This window comes from Hippocampus bargibanti, linkage group LG01, assembly GCF_051943395.1.
Source record: "Hippocampus bargibanti isolate YZ-2025 linkage group LG01, ASM5194339v1, whole genome shotgun sequence".
Classification (NCBI taxonomy): Eukaryota; Metazoa; Chordata; class Actinopteri; order Syngnathiformes; family Syngnathidae; genus Hippocampus; species Hippocampus bargibanti.
The window spans coordinates 410,584-425,574 of record NC_142734.1 but is presented as its reverse complement, the minus strand read 5'-3'; the positions used below and the strand labels follow the sequence as shown (position 1 = coordinate 425,574).

General features: G+C 40.9%; 1 protein-coding gene across 3 annotated transcripts in view; it reads right to left on the bottom strand.

Annotated features, from left to right (window-relative positions):
• The window catches only part of LOC148902619 (rho GTPase-activating protein 6-like), a 49,561-nt gene that overhangs the window by 10,561 nt on the left and 24,009 nt on the right, over positions 1-14,991 (bottom strand). For all 3 annotated transcript variants that reach the window (XM_089013076.1, XM_089012990.1, XM_089013165.1), the window contains exons 2-8: positions 7,226-7,385; positions 5,431-5,502; positions 4,159-4,307; positions 2,746-2,874; positions 1,792-1,987; positions 885-940; positions 354-504 (exon numbers count right to left, since the gene is read on the bottom strand). In XM_089013076.1, coding sequence (XP_088869202.1) covers positions 354-504; positions 885-940; positions 1,792-1,987; positions 2,746-2,874; positions 4,159-4,307; positions 5,431-5,502; positions 7,226-7,385 — 913 coding nt within the window. The remainder of the gene's footprint in view (positions 1-353; positions 505-884; positions 941-1,791; positions 1,988-2,745; positions 2,875-4,158; positions 4,308-5,430; positions 5,503-7,225; positions 7,386-14,991) is intronic.

Here is a 14,991-nt window from a genome sequence, read left to right as displayed (position 1 = left end):
AGCTTTCTTTCTATTTGAGTTATTCCGGGTTGAGTGAACGAACGCTGGTGCGTGTGGCTTCCGCTGCTCACCCACAGAAAAACTGATCCTGTGACTGTAAAGTGTCCTAGAGAGTTTTGAAAGGCGCTTAGAAATGAAATGGATTATTATTTTTTGTAATTATCATTATCATTTGCTAGCTATTTTCTATGTATTAGATATCTGGCTGGCTATCTAGCAATCTAGCTATCTATCTATTCACTATCTAGCTGGCTGGCTGTCTAGCTAGGGATTTGCTGGCTATCAATTGGATAGCTACAGTTTTGAAGAAAACATTCTTCTTTTTCTTCTGATTATTCTATAGATCTCCATACATGTTGTGTTGATGAAGGCGGTGTAGAGCTCCTTGGTGAGAAGTGGGTCAGGCATGTCCCTCAGGAATTCCTTCAACAAAGCTGCCACGTCATGAACACTTTGCTCCTCATCTAAACGGACGTCGACGCCGCGGTCAAACTCCTCTCGTAACTAAAAAAAAACCCAAAAAACAAACAAAGTCATTGATGGAATGCAGCTTTTTGTGATTGACGCGTGACGATCGTCGCGCACACGATGCTTTCATTCAGGACAAGAACGTTTTCTGGTCGGGATGAGAACCTTTTCCCTGAGGATAAGAAACATATTTCTTCTAGTTTTTTCGTCTCCGTGTCACTTGAGGTCAGGGGTCGGGAACGTATGGCTGGCTCTTTTGATGATTGCATCTGGCTCGCCGATAAAACTAAATGCAGGGATACCTTTTAAATACTTCATTTGTTGAAGGCGCCTCTTATATTCCAGAAAATGTGCTACTGTAGTTTGTTTTTGTTGACATTTTACACAACGTTGGAAGAATTAAACAGAGCACCAACCTGTCGAACTCTTTTCTTTGAACTTCCCACCCTGAAAATCCCCACTGTCTGCAAACCTGAGAGTGGAAAATAAGCATCATAATAATACATTTAATAATAATAATAATAATAATAATAATAATAATAATAATAATAATAATAATAATAATAATAATTTTGAAAGCAACTTCCAAAACTCCCAAGGTCACTTTTCAGTCACAGGATATATTTTTTCTGTGGGTGAGCAGCGGCAGCCACACAAGCCAGCGTTCACTCAACCCAGAAGTAACTCAAATACATTAAAGCTAGCTAGCCAATACATAGCCAGCTAGACAGATAGCCATATAACTAATAGAAATACAGTAGATAGAAAGCTAGCCAGCCAGCTAGTAGCTAGCCAATAGATAGTCAACAGATAGCTAGCTAGATAGCTGGCCATTTAGATAGCTAAGAAACAAAAAAGACCTTGATTCGGGAATTGAAAATGTGAAATATAGAGCGCCATTCCCAAATGTGTTCGGTTTTGTTCTTTTTCATGCTTGGGTGCCGATAAAGCGCTGCCCATGACCTCTGGCAATGTTTTTCTTCTCTATGTTAGTGCTTTGTTCCAGCTTCAGCTGTTGTTAAAAGCGCTATATAAATCAATATCTATATATTGTATTTTGTACAGTCGCCCTCATTTCAAGGTCACATAACTCCAGACCTGTAAAATTTAGGAATTAACTATTTTTTGAGGAAGTAACTTTTTTTTCTCTGATGAAAAATGAGAGTCTAAGGTTTCTTACACCAAATTTAATGTTTATGTAGTCCTACAACTCAACATTCTGTGGGTCCTGCAATTTGAGTGAAAATGACAAAAACCCTGGCACTGGAGTGGTCACATTTCTGCACATGGTCTGCCAGTGAACAGAAGGGTGAGTGTACAAACCGTGTTTCTCAATATGTTGGCAGCAACTGTCAACGACACGCGGAACCTGGCGATATATCGGATTGAGGCTGAGCCGTTTGTCCCGGTGCTTCTCCTTCTTACTCGGCGTCTCGGCGGGTAAGGAGAGCTGCAGCGCCTCCAGCAGGCGGGACTGATTATCATCCAGATCCGTGATCGAATCCACTGACATTCCACCCTGATGCCCAAATATCATTTTCATTTTTTCAGACAGTGTTTGAAAAGGAGGCCCGCAGCATACAACTTTTACATCGGGCGTACGACTTTCGAAACGTCTCGGCCGGGTGGCCGACAACTTCTTCTAGGAAAAAAAAATCAAACCTTTGTTGTATTCAATAAAGCAAAAGCGACAAGCAAATTGCTATAAGCCACGTGGACTCCTCTTTCTAAGCGCCTATCAAAACTCCCAAGTACACTTTACAGTCACGGTATAGTCCGAAGCACGAAACAGGCTTCTGATTGGCTATTCTATAACGTGACTGTAAAGTGTACTCGGGAGTGCTTCTGATTGGCTGCCATGCCGAGTATGCAAATTGCCAAATGGTTTGTTTGGCAATTTGCATACTCCAATCAAAAGCTCGTTTCGTGCTTCGGACTATACCGTGACTGTAAAGTGTACTTGAAAGTTTTGAAAGGCGCTTTGAGGAGGAGTCTACGTGGCTTTGAGCAGACAACGCAACGCAAACATTGCATTGTGCACCATGACGACAAACAACAACTGGAGCAAAATCTTCAGCCAGGGATATTTTCCATCAATTATGCAAGGGAGCATTTGTGCTAGGTACTTCCTTAATTTAAAAAAAGTCCTTTAGTTGTCTGCCCTGGTGTCCGCTAACATTTTGTTGAGTTTCAGACACTGTTTGAGATCACTAAAGTTTGCAAACTAAAAAATAAATAAATTATAAATTATAAATTACGGCTGAGCGACTAACTCACCCGTCGGCGTACTCGTGGCGCAGCCTCAGGCGTGTTGGGCGACGTTGACTCATTGGCTGTCTCCGACGTGGAGCTCAATGACGAGTTGCTGCTGGAGAGCTCCTTATTCGATGGTCGCTTCGTCGCAAACTGGAAACGGCGCGAGAATTTTACTTGCTATTCTTTCACTTTAAATGTGAAAATGTCAAAATGGCTCCCGTTGGGTTGGATTGCAAAATGCTGTCGTTAAAGTGCTACATCGATCAGGGCTCGAGAACCGATGGCTCTTTTGTGGTGGCTTCAGCCATCCACTGTGGAAAAGACTGGAGCGCCTCGTCCAGTTCTATCCTGGGCTGCTCGCTGGACTCTCCGGAGGTGGCGGGCAACAAACGGACGCTAGCTAAACTAAAACCGATGACGGACGGCCCCTCACACCCCCTCCTGCCCACCCTGACTGCACTGGGTAGATCCTTCAGCCAGAGACTGTTACTCCCGCGCTGCGCAAAGGAGAGGTACCGCCGCCCGTTCCTACCGACTGCTTCGCAATTCTCAATAATCACATGTGAAAATAAAAAAACTGGACACCTTAGTAATTGCATTACAATGCAGCACAGTGCCCCCTAGTGGTGGAAATAGTTAAAACCACTCCAAAAGTTGTGGAGTAGCCATTTTGAAATCTAACAGTGGAGAGGTGGGATCACATCCACATCCATCCTCTTTCTTTTGACTTGTTCAGCCACAATCTGTAAGTACATTTACACCATGATACGTTTTACTGTTTGTTGTGCAAGTTATTTGTAAGCCTACATCAATATTTCATCAGTTAAGCATTTCAAATGCTTACCATCGAATTGTTGAATGAGCTACTAGAGAATAGCCATTAATGTCATTTTATATGTAGACTTGGATGCTGTACAACTTTCGTATTGTTTTTCTGTTTGAATGCAGTTTTAAAAGAAAGGCTACCGTTAAAAATACTAAACGGTGGATTCTCATCTTGGTGTTTTTATCGGAAGATTGTTCACTGTCTACACGGCAACATATGGTTAGGGTAGAAGATGTACTGTAAATATGGGTTGATGCAATACAGCTACATATAGCAATATGACTTTCTTGATACTTGCACCATGTACAGGTTGTTTTTTTTTATGAAACGGTTTTGCACATTTACAGTATACAGTTGACATTTTTATTTTACTATGCTTAGAATATATGTATGACTCGTCTTGTGAGGATCACTGACATTTTATACCATGCAGAGTGAGGACATTTCTGACAAGTGAGGACCTTTTGGCCGGTCCTCACAAGTTTTTCATTCGAAAGGCTTCCTGAGGGTCTATATATGCATCGCGACCTCTGTGCTATATGAATCAATATGTATTGTATTGTATTGTATTGTATTGTATTGTATTGAGATGATGCAATCTTAACGACCTGGAGAATGGAAGAGACAAGGTCAGATGCGTCTTTATGATCGTCTCGCTGCGCCGGATCCTGTCGATAACCGTCCTGGCGTTGCCGATGCGTCCTGTCGTTTGCGATGACTTGTGAAAGGGGGATACTGAAGGCTTGAGGAACACCATCTGTGGCAGACAAAAAATACATCATAATAAGACAGGGTGACCCCCAACTTTAATTAGACCTGGTTTCTTAGTGTTTTAGACGTGGCGCTGCCTGACTCTACTATAATTGGTCCCTGCTATCAGGTTGGGGGGAGCAGAGGACTACTCCCTGCGGCTACACTGATTACTCCTATTGTCCTGACTGAGTATGGGGTCTACGACTGGCTTGATTGCGAATTTCATTGCTAAGCGCCTTTCAAAACTCTCAAGGTGACTATACAGTCACAGTTTAAGTTTTTCTATGGGTGAGCAGCGGCAGCCACACGCGCCAGCGTTCCTCAAACGCGAAGTAACTCTAATAGATAGCAAAGCTAGTTAGCTAATATATAGCTAACAGCTAGCGAATAGATAGCCAGCAAACATCTAGCCATTCCCCAGAACAGCTAGCCGTTCGCTAGAATAGCCATCCATTAGCAAGCGAATAGATAGCCATAATCTAGCGAATAGATAGCCATTAGCCAGTAAATAGATAGCCACTAGCTAGGAAACAGATAGCTAATAGCTAGCGAATAGATAGCCAATCGCCAGCAAACAGCTAGCCACTCGCCAGAATAGCTAACCATTCGCTAGAATAGCCATCCATTAGCCAGCGAATGGATAGCCATTAGCTAGCGAATAGATAACCATTAGCCAGCGAATAGATAGCCACTAGCTAGCAAATAGAGAGCTAATAGCTAGCGAATAGATAGCCATTCGCCAGCGAATAGATATCTTACTAGCTAGCGAACAGATATAAAAATATATAAAAAAACATCCAAATGAATTCCGACATCACGCCTGCCATTTAATTAAATGTAGACATTCAGATGTAACACATCCCAAATGTACGCAAAGAGACTTGAAAATCAGTCTTAAAGTCAACAAATCACACGGGTTGTGTACAAAAGACAAACATGGTTTTGTTTTCTCTCCATTCTTGTCGCGTCAATCATATTCCAGTTGTTGCTTTTCATGACTCAATGTGGACGGAGCTTGAATTGTGCAACACCAGCGAACTCATTCACTGCCATTCCCGAATGCGAAAAGTTTGTGAGCTCAAGAGTTAGTAAGCAGAGGTATTACTCTATTGAAGAACTTGGCATACCTTTGTCTTTGCTCTTCTCTTTGGATAAAGAATCCAGTTTCCTCCGCAGTGACTTTTTCCTCTTCTGACCATCTGTACGGGTGATAGAGATTAGACAGAATAGAAGTTATCATATTTAATAATAATAATAATTAATAATATGTTCAATTTTCAGCCCCTTTCAAAGGTAACTCTAAGAAATAAAATACAATCACAAATAGAATGCAATAAATAAAATACAATGATAAAAGCTCCGAACAATAGGCCTACAGGAAAGGCACAGATGGCCTGGGGTCAATCTGAATTGAACAGACACAGCCTGTTAATCTGTCATCTTCAACTAGGAGATCTGGCCTTGCACAGAATTTAGGACTTGGGAAACGCCTTCTTCACAGAAGTATTTTAAGACTTGAAACTCCCTCACAGGAAGAGCTCATTAGCCAGGTTACAAATTTATCAGTTCATGAAAAAGACAATCAATTAAAATATCGATTTTTTTTTTTTATTGCTGTTGGTGCTTAGAACTTCCAGGGGTGTGGTATTCTAATCAAGAAAAAAACTATGTTTTACTAATGAATGATGATTCTGATTGTGAAAGCTCTGGCATCCACTTGAAGTTTAGATCTTTGGTGTTAAACCTTAGGAAAACAACCGGTGCTTGTGCTGTTCTACTTACTTTGGATTTAGCAACCTTAGTTTGAACCCCAGATGTTCTCCCGCATCACATGAGTCACTCTAGGAAATGGATCCACCTCCCACTCGGCATCCCGGTGTAGCATTAGCCGTTTACGTCATCAGTTTCCCCAAGGGTCCAAGACACATCGGAAATGGTGTGGATTTTGGGAGGAGGTTTTTTTAAACATATGGCTCAGAAAGTTATGCGGATATTTGATGTACCGTATTTTCCGGTGTACTGTATAAGGCGCACCAGAGTATAAGCCCCAATGAACGGTCTCTTTTCAAACTTGTTCCATATATAGTGATACCTCGGTTTACGAACCCCTTGGCTTACGAACTTTTCAGTTTACGAACGTTCAATGTATGAACAATTTTACCTTGGCATACGAACTTTACCTTGGCATACAAACTTTTTTTGTACACGGAGCTGCCTCAATTAGTGATGTGTCGTTCGCGAACGAGCCCGTTCTTCGAACAACAAAAAGCACCTTCAAGGGATCATTCCTCAAGATGGTGGAAGAAGAAGGCTACATTCCTCATCAATGCTGATGAAAGCGGCCACTCCATTCCATCAAGCCATCAACGACCATCACCAAGGGCAATAAAACCACTTTATTCTACAGTAAAGTTTATTTCTTTAATTAGAATACCATAGCACATTTATGATCCATACAATAAGGTATGTTTTGTGTCATTTTAAGGCCTCGAAAATTAGAAAGTAGAAAATGATGTTTTATGGGGACCTGATAACGGATTATTCTCATTTTAATGGTTTCCGATGGGAAATTAATTTTTGGGATATACACTTTTCGCCGTTACACACTCTGTCTGGGAACCAATTAAGTTCGTAAGCCAAGGCATCACTGTATACAGGTGAATTCAAGCAAAAATGGCCAAAAACTTTAACAGGTAGACCAGGTGGTTGGATCGAACCCTAGGGGTTCGGTGAGTTGGTCTCAGGGGTTTGTTGGATTCTCCAGTGCAGAGGTCTAGTCTGCAGTTCGTGGTTGAAAGAAGAGTTCAATGAATGAGCATATGGAACTGTTGGGGTACGTGGCCTCTAACAAGATTATGAACCACTGGTATAGATGTGAGGTAAATATACAGTAAAAGGGTGCAGACATACACGTGAACCTACCTTTCGGCACAGCAATCTGGCATCCGATGTCATAGTCTTGGTGCAAACGGGCGTAGGCCACTTCCTGGAGCCGGGCCCTCTCGAGTTCCGACAGGCTCTGGATGGCAACTGGAGTCAGACGCACACTCTGGCCTGACAGGCTTTTCCAGGTGAAGTCACCCTAAGGGCAGGCAAAGCATTAGCTAGCTAGCTAGCTACTTCCTCGAAGTCGTGGGTATATGGCATGTCAATGAAAAATATACTAAACATTCCACATTTTCAATTACGGTAACACGCATAAAGAAGGTGTAAGTTGATACAAATTCCCAGCGGACAGATCAGCCCATTTCCAAGGGAGCTTGTACGCCCTCTTGTGCATTTTTTGGGCGCTACATTGGCTCGAATTGATACGCAAGGACTTCTTGAATCGATTGCAAACATGTATGATTTCCTCTTCAGAACTATTTGAATCATATTCATAACTGGATATTGCATCTTCTCCAAATCTGAACTCTCTGAAGCCATTGTTTTGATTCTGGAGCAAGGCAGTTTGTGAAGGAGTATCCTGGTGTGACATCACGAACAAGGGGGCGGGACTTTCTGAATCTCCCCAGTTCTGAGCTCATTTTGAAGCAGTTTTGGGACACTTTTAAGTCATTTTTATTGGTGTTTTGCATTTGACTAAAAATATCATCCTGCGTGTTTTGGCTATTTTAGATGCTATAAAACGTTTTTCTGACGTCACTTAAGAAACAAAAAAAATGGTGTCGGTTGTCCTTTAAGGAATTACAATTTTCTCTGGCGATTAGTTGATTGACCAAGGTCAATGTTCTTAATTTCCGCTGTTGTCCAAGAATGTGCATCTTGAATACAAAGAGATAATTGGACACTTGTGAGGCCAACGTCTGCGAAAGAAAGATTACAATGACTTGGTCTTCAACTTGGCCTCTTCCATGACTGCTTGTCTCAGAGACATAAAGGAATGCATGGCCAGCGTGTTGGATGAGTCATTGAAAGCAGCTGCTCTCAAAGCTTCCAGAAAAACATCCACGCCAATTCAATTCGTCCCTAGATGAAGCTTCAACCATCAAGTGTTGCCTGAAGGAAATTGCATGTGATGAATTCATACCTTGAAAACCCCGTCGGCCCCTTTTTTTAAATGTACCTCTGATGTCTTTTTGGATTGGATTGGATTGGATATGCCTTTATTAGTCTCACAGTGGAGAAATTTACATTTCACTTTTTACATGTGTCATGGAGGATAGTCGATGAAAACATTTCTTGATGATGAAAACAACGCTGGCGCATGTGGCTGCCGCCGCTCACCCACAAAAAGACCTTATCCCGTGACTGTAAAGTGACCGTGAGAGTTTTGAAAGGCGCTTATGAATGAAATGTATTATTATTATTATGACTTGTGAGAGGCCTTGTGACCTCACTGCGCACTCAGTGAGGCCCCAATGCAAAGACTTGGCATTGCGCCGCAGGACTTTGTGTAAAAAAAAAAATAAGATCATAAAACAGAGCATTAAAAATGTTCATGGATGTATTTGAGGTGATGTATTGAGCTTTATGGAGCCTCCAAATTTACAGCACGATTACACAAGACAAAAATAATGATATTCAAGCCCCACCCCCAATCATTTAGCAAAAATCACCCATTTATTTGTTTCTTTCTTTCTTTATTTATTCTTTGGTTGTTTGTTTGTTTATTTAGTTGTTCATTTTACCTCATTCACTGCCATTCACAAAGTGACCTTGAGAGTTTTGAAAGACACTTATAAATGACATGTATAGAATAAGCTAGTTATATAGCTTTCTATCTATTTGAGTTACTTCCGGGTTGAGTGAACGTTGGCGTGTGTGGCTGTGACTGTGGAGTGACCTTGAGAGTTTTGAAAGGCGCTTTAAATGAAATGTATTATTATTAGTATTTTTTTTATTTTTTATCTATATATAGAGAGCGAGAGACAGAGAGAATTAGAGCTACCAGCAAAATTTGAGTTAGCTGATGAAGCTTTTCGGATGAGGAGTGAAACATCTGACACCTTGAAAGAAGTAGAGATGGCGGCCGAAGAAACCTTTTCATCGATGGACCACTCCCGTACGACTGAGAGCTTAGACAAGACGTAATGGAGTACAGTCGGTAAAGGAGAAGGGTTGGTTTAAGAATGCTGCCATTCATGTGTATGTGAATTTGTTTGACTGCAGGCTTTACTGGCACTCAGCATTATTTTGCGATCATCCAGCAGCGATGACGGGACTCCAACAATGATCCCTGTCTCCCCTTACCCCACCTCCCCTCGTCTCTCTGGCGGCTCTCAGAGGTTGACACTGAAGTGAACTAAACAAAAGTGGAGCTCATCCATCCCCATCAAGGATCCTGCTGGGCAGAACCCGCTCAACCGCCAAGAGGCTTCTTGTTTACCTTTTCCAACTGTTTGTCTTTCAAAAATTGCCTATGAGTGCGTAAAGGCGTGTGAGAGGCAACACTTGTCGGCAGCCTCATGCGCTAGCGTTCACTCAACGCGGAATAACTCAAATAGATTGAAAGTTAGCAAGCTAGCTAATAGATAAATAATAGATAGCTAGCTATCTAATAGACAACTAACAGATAGCTAGGTAGCTTATATATAGCAAATATAATTCTAGCTAGCTAGCTAACAGATAGTAAATAGATAGCTAGCTAGGTAGCCAGCTAGATCGTAAGCTAGAACTTTATGACAGCAAAGCGATGACTGAAAAAATAATCATCATAATTAGGATGCCGTTTTATATGTATATGTAACTAATAGATAGCTAGATAGCCAGCTAGCTAGCTAACAGATAGCAAATAGATAGCTTGCTAGGTAGCAAGCTAGATCGCCAGCTAGAACTTTATGACCCAAAGTGATGACTGAAAAACAAAATATAGGTTTTCTTACGCTGCATTGAATGTTTATGTAGGTCTAAAACTCAATGTTTTGTGGTTCCTGGAATTGGAGTGACAAAAACCCTGGCACTGGACTGGACACATTTTTACACGTCGTCTGGCAGTCAATGAGTTAATAAATGTAAACTGAATAGATGACAAAGTAAAAAAAAAAAACAACTACCCAAAACTGGAATTTCTGTTTTCAGCATTCAGGGAACTAAAAAATGTATAAAATATTCATTGAATGTAGTTTTCATGACTCTGCCAATTAATTAGTAATCAGAATTAGTTCCTACCTAGGAGCGGATTGCGTAACCCTCAATGAAATATATATAAATACATAGATAAATAAATCCGTTTTGTTCTGAGTATTTGGATCCGTCATTGCACATATTTTCCGGACTATAAATCACTCCACGTCGCACCAGCCATAAAATGCAAAATAAAGAAGAAAAAACATACATAAGTCAAAGTGCGCTATAAGTTGCATTTTTGGGGGAAATTTATTGGCTCACTGAAATACAATACAGTGATACCTTGGTTTACGAACCCCTTGGCTTACGAACTTTTCGGTTTACGAACGTTACATTTATGACAATTTCACCTTGGCATACAAACTATTTTTCGGGATACACACGGAGCGCCACAATGAGTGATGTGTCGTTCACGAACGAGCCCGTTCTCCGAACAAGAAAATGGCTGCCGATTTGTTTTGTCCTCTATTCCCCGCCCCCAGTCTTCGGTTAAAGCCACGTGATTAGTCAAGAATGCAGCAAACATTAAAGAGACAGGAAGGTGACAGAGAGAGAGTGAGAAAATGGAGAGAAAACAGTGAAATTTGGACTCGTTTCAACTTTGATAGTTCAAAGGCAGAGTGTGGACTACAAGGTTAAAATATCCCATCAATCAGGCTCCACAAATAACCCGCACAAGCCATCTGTACACTTGATGCAAAAAGCTATCAACCCAGTTTAACAGAACACAATTGATGAGGAACAAGGTTAAATTATGGCAGAGTAAGCACCTACACGTTCCTCAATATGGTGAAAGAAGAAGGCTACGTTCCTCATCAAGTGTTGAATGCTGATGAAAGCGGCCACTCCGTTCCATCAAGCCATCAACGACCATCACAAAGGTCAATAAAACCACTTTATTACGCAGTACAGTTTATTTGTTTCATTACAATACCATAGCACATTTATTATACCTAAAATAATATATATATTGTGTGGTTTTAAGGATTAGAAAATAGAAAATGCTGTTTTATGGGGACCTAGGAACAGATTATTTTCATTTTAATGGTTTCCGATGGGAAATTAATTTTTGGGATACACACTTTTCACCTTACACACACTTTCTGGGAAGCAATTAAGTTGGTAAGCTGAGGTATGACTGTCCTGTAATGTGGTGACAGTGAAGTTTATGATTCGATCCAACATCTATTTCAGGAGAGATTTTAATTTTGCTCGCATTGACAGAGACTCCATTTAGTCATAATTTATGCAGAGCATCATAGCAACAAGTGCCCACTGCCTTGTGTTGCCATAGCAATAGTTCTCTCACTCCCTGGCCCTTGGACTATCTGTGTATTGCCACGGAAACCAATATATACTTTCATCTTTTTTTGGGTCTAAAATAACAACTTAGTTGCTGCATTCCGTCCAAGCTGTATGAGTTAGCAAAGTCCAGTCAACATAGGTTCCTCTACAACGGATGGAACAAGTGAACAAAAGCACTTATTTGACTTGATGTATGACAGCACAGTGATACCTTGGCCTACGAACTTCATTGGTTCCCAGACGGAGTGTGTAAGGTGAAAAGTGTGTATCTCAAAAAAATCATTTCCCATAGGAAACCAGCCTAAAATGAGAATAATGTGTTCCCAGATCCCCATAAAACATAATTTTCAACTAAATAAGCCTTAAAACTACACAAAATAGACATTATTTTAGGTACAATAAATGTGCCATGGTATTATAATTAAAGAAATAAACTGTATACTGTATAATAAAGTGGTTTTATGGACCTTTGTGATGGGTGTTGATGGCTTGATGGAATGGAGAAGCCGGTTTCATCAGCATTAAACACTTGATGAGGAGGAACGTAGCCTTCTTCTTTCACCATCTTGAGGAACGATCCCTTGTAGATGCTTTCTCTGCCATCATTTTACCTTGTTCCTCATCAATTGTGTTCTGTTTAGCTGGGTTCTTAGCTTTTTGCATCAAGTGTACAGATGGCTTGTGCGGGTTGTTTGTGGAGCCTGATTGCTGGGATATTTTAACCTTGCAGTCTGCCTGTCTCTTCTGTGTAGGTTAACCTCGATGGGCACAACGTTGTTGTTTTTTCCTTGTGAGGTTCTTTTTCACTGATTTCAATCTTATGTTAATCCTATTAAGGATTTTTAAGTTTCTATTTCACGACAGTGGCAAGAACATGAGCCAAGTAAAGTAAATCACATTTCCCCCCACCTTATCCGTTTAACACAGTAGGATCAGAGAAAAGTCTCTTTAAGACTCTATTTTCCGCCACATCACAAATCAATTCGCCGTTAATCCTGTGTGCTAGTTAAAGACTGGTGGATTATGGCACACTGGTCCACTCTTCCAAATGCGGATGATTTTCTTGGTGGAGATGAGCTTTGGTCACACAACAACATCTCTGAACAGCTTAGACATGCAGGTGGGGGGGGGGGGGGGCAGATTGTTTTTTGCTCCATGAATCCCTCGCAATGTCTGTACGGCAGAGGTATGACACCCTTAACTCAGTCACCGCCCCAGACGTGCAAAAATGTGTCCACTCCACACACCAGAAGCGAAATCTGACTTGACCAACATCCTGGACTGACTGACTCAGCAATGATACGACTGTCGCATGACAGCCCAACGCTTTGCACTCACAATTTGCAGCCGGCCTCCACAGTGTGTTGCCTAGAAGTAGCAAGTTTGGTCAACACGTACGTACTGTTCAACTCAACAAACCCAAATCTCAATCGTCATTCATTGAGCTAGCCCGGCACTCCCGAGATGAATAAATGTAGACGTGAACAATCCACACAGACGATGAGAAGGTCTCTTCAGCCCTCATCTGTACCTCTTTGAAGGTGTCGGACTTACACAGACGAATCCATACGGACATAATTCATGAAGAACACATGTTGACCTTGTATAACTGGCCTCCCGAGAACAAGCAGACATTAATGGCCTGTTATAGACTAGTGAGTAAATAGTGACTGTTTGAGTGCGAGGCAAAAATGTGGGTGTGCGCGTGTCAGTGCGAGCACTGTTGATCCTTACATTCCAGTGGAAACCTTGAGAGCAGCTAATCCACTTTTAGTCAATGGCCTCTTGAACTTTTGGGTCACACTCTACCTCATACACAAATGCACACACAAATGCACACACAAATGCACACACAAATACACGCACACACACATACATGTTTGTATCTGTGTAGTTGTACGATTTGTGTGCTTTTCCTCAAAAGATTCACACCCAAAGACAGGAAAGGCCAATCTCAAATATTAATACGGAAAATTGAGAAAATGCTTTTGTTTTAGTTACAGTGCTAATTATATGAACTCATTCACTGCCAGACACGTTGAAAAAGGTGTCCACTCCAGTGCCAGGGTTTTTGTCATTGTCACTTGAATTCCAAGACACACAGAATATTGACTTTTAGGACTTCATAAACATTCAATGCAGTAGAAGAAACCTTGTTAATTAGTTAATTCCTAAATGATATGGGTTTGGAGTTATATGTGCTTGAAATGAGCGCAGCTTTCCAGAATACAGTACATTGAAATACATACATATTGGTTTGTATAGGGGAGAAAGCTTCCCGTTGTGGAAAAGAAAAACATTAAAGAGACAGGCAGACTACAGAGAGTGAGAGAATAAATAGAAAGCAGTGAAATTTGGACTTGCTTCAACTTTTTGATCGTTCAAAGGCAGAGAGGAGACTGCCAGGTTAAAATTCCCACCAATCAGGCTCCACAAATAACCCGCACGAGCCATCTGTACACTTGATCCAAAAAGCTATCAACCCAGCTAAAAAGAAGACAATTGATGAGGAACTAGGTAAAATGATGGCAGAGAAAGCACCTCCAAGGGATCGTTCCTCAAGATGGTGAAAGAAGGCTACGTTCCTCAGCCGGCCACTCCATTCCATCAAGCCATCAACGACCATCACAAAGGTCAATAAAACCACTTTATTATTCAGTACAGTTTATTTCTTTAATTAGAATACCATGGCACATTTATTCTACATAAAATAAGGTATATTTTGTGTAGTTTTAAGGCTTAGAAAATTAGAAAGCAGAAAATGCTGTTTTATGGGGACCTGGGAACGGATTATTCTCGTTTTAAAGGTTTCCGATGGGAAATTAATTTTTGAGATCCACACTTTTGGCCTTACACACTGTCTGGGAACCAATTCAGTTTGTAAGCCAAGGTATATTATTTCCATCAAAAGCCATCATTTTGATGGCACGTTACATTGTCCAAAAACATTCCAATCAGCTCCTGCGAAGTGACTGTGTTGATGCAAGATTCTTTGAAATCATCGGAATGCGTCAGATTTATGACAATCATAAAATATACAAAGTACAGGCCACGCATTTTGGGCTTGAGGCGTGCGTGCGTGTGTAACGATGACCATTTTCGTCCATGACCTTTTGACCCACAAACACATTGAAGCACTTAAGCAGACGATCCGTCCCGCCCTGAATGAGTTGCAAGACTTCCTGGAAAATTCGCACACACAAAAATTCTTTAAATTAATCTTTAAAAAAAGGACTGGAAAGTGTCCTTGAGAGTTTGGAAAAGCATTTAGAAATGAAATTTATTATTATTATTATTATTATTATTTTATTTAT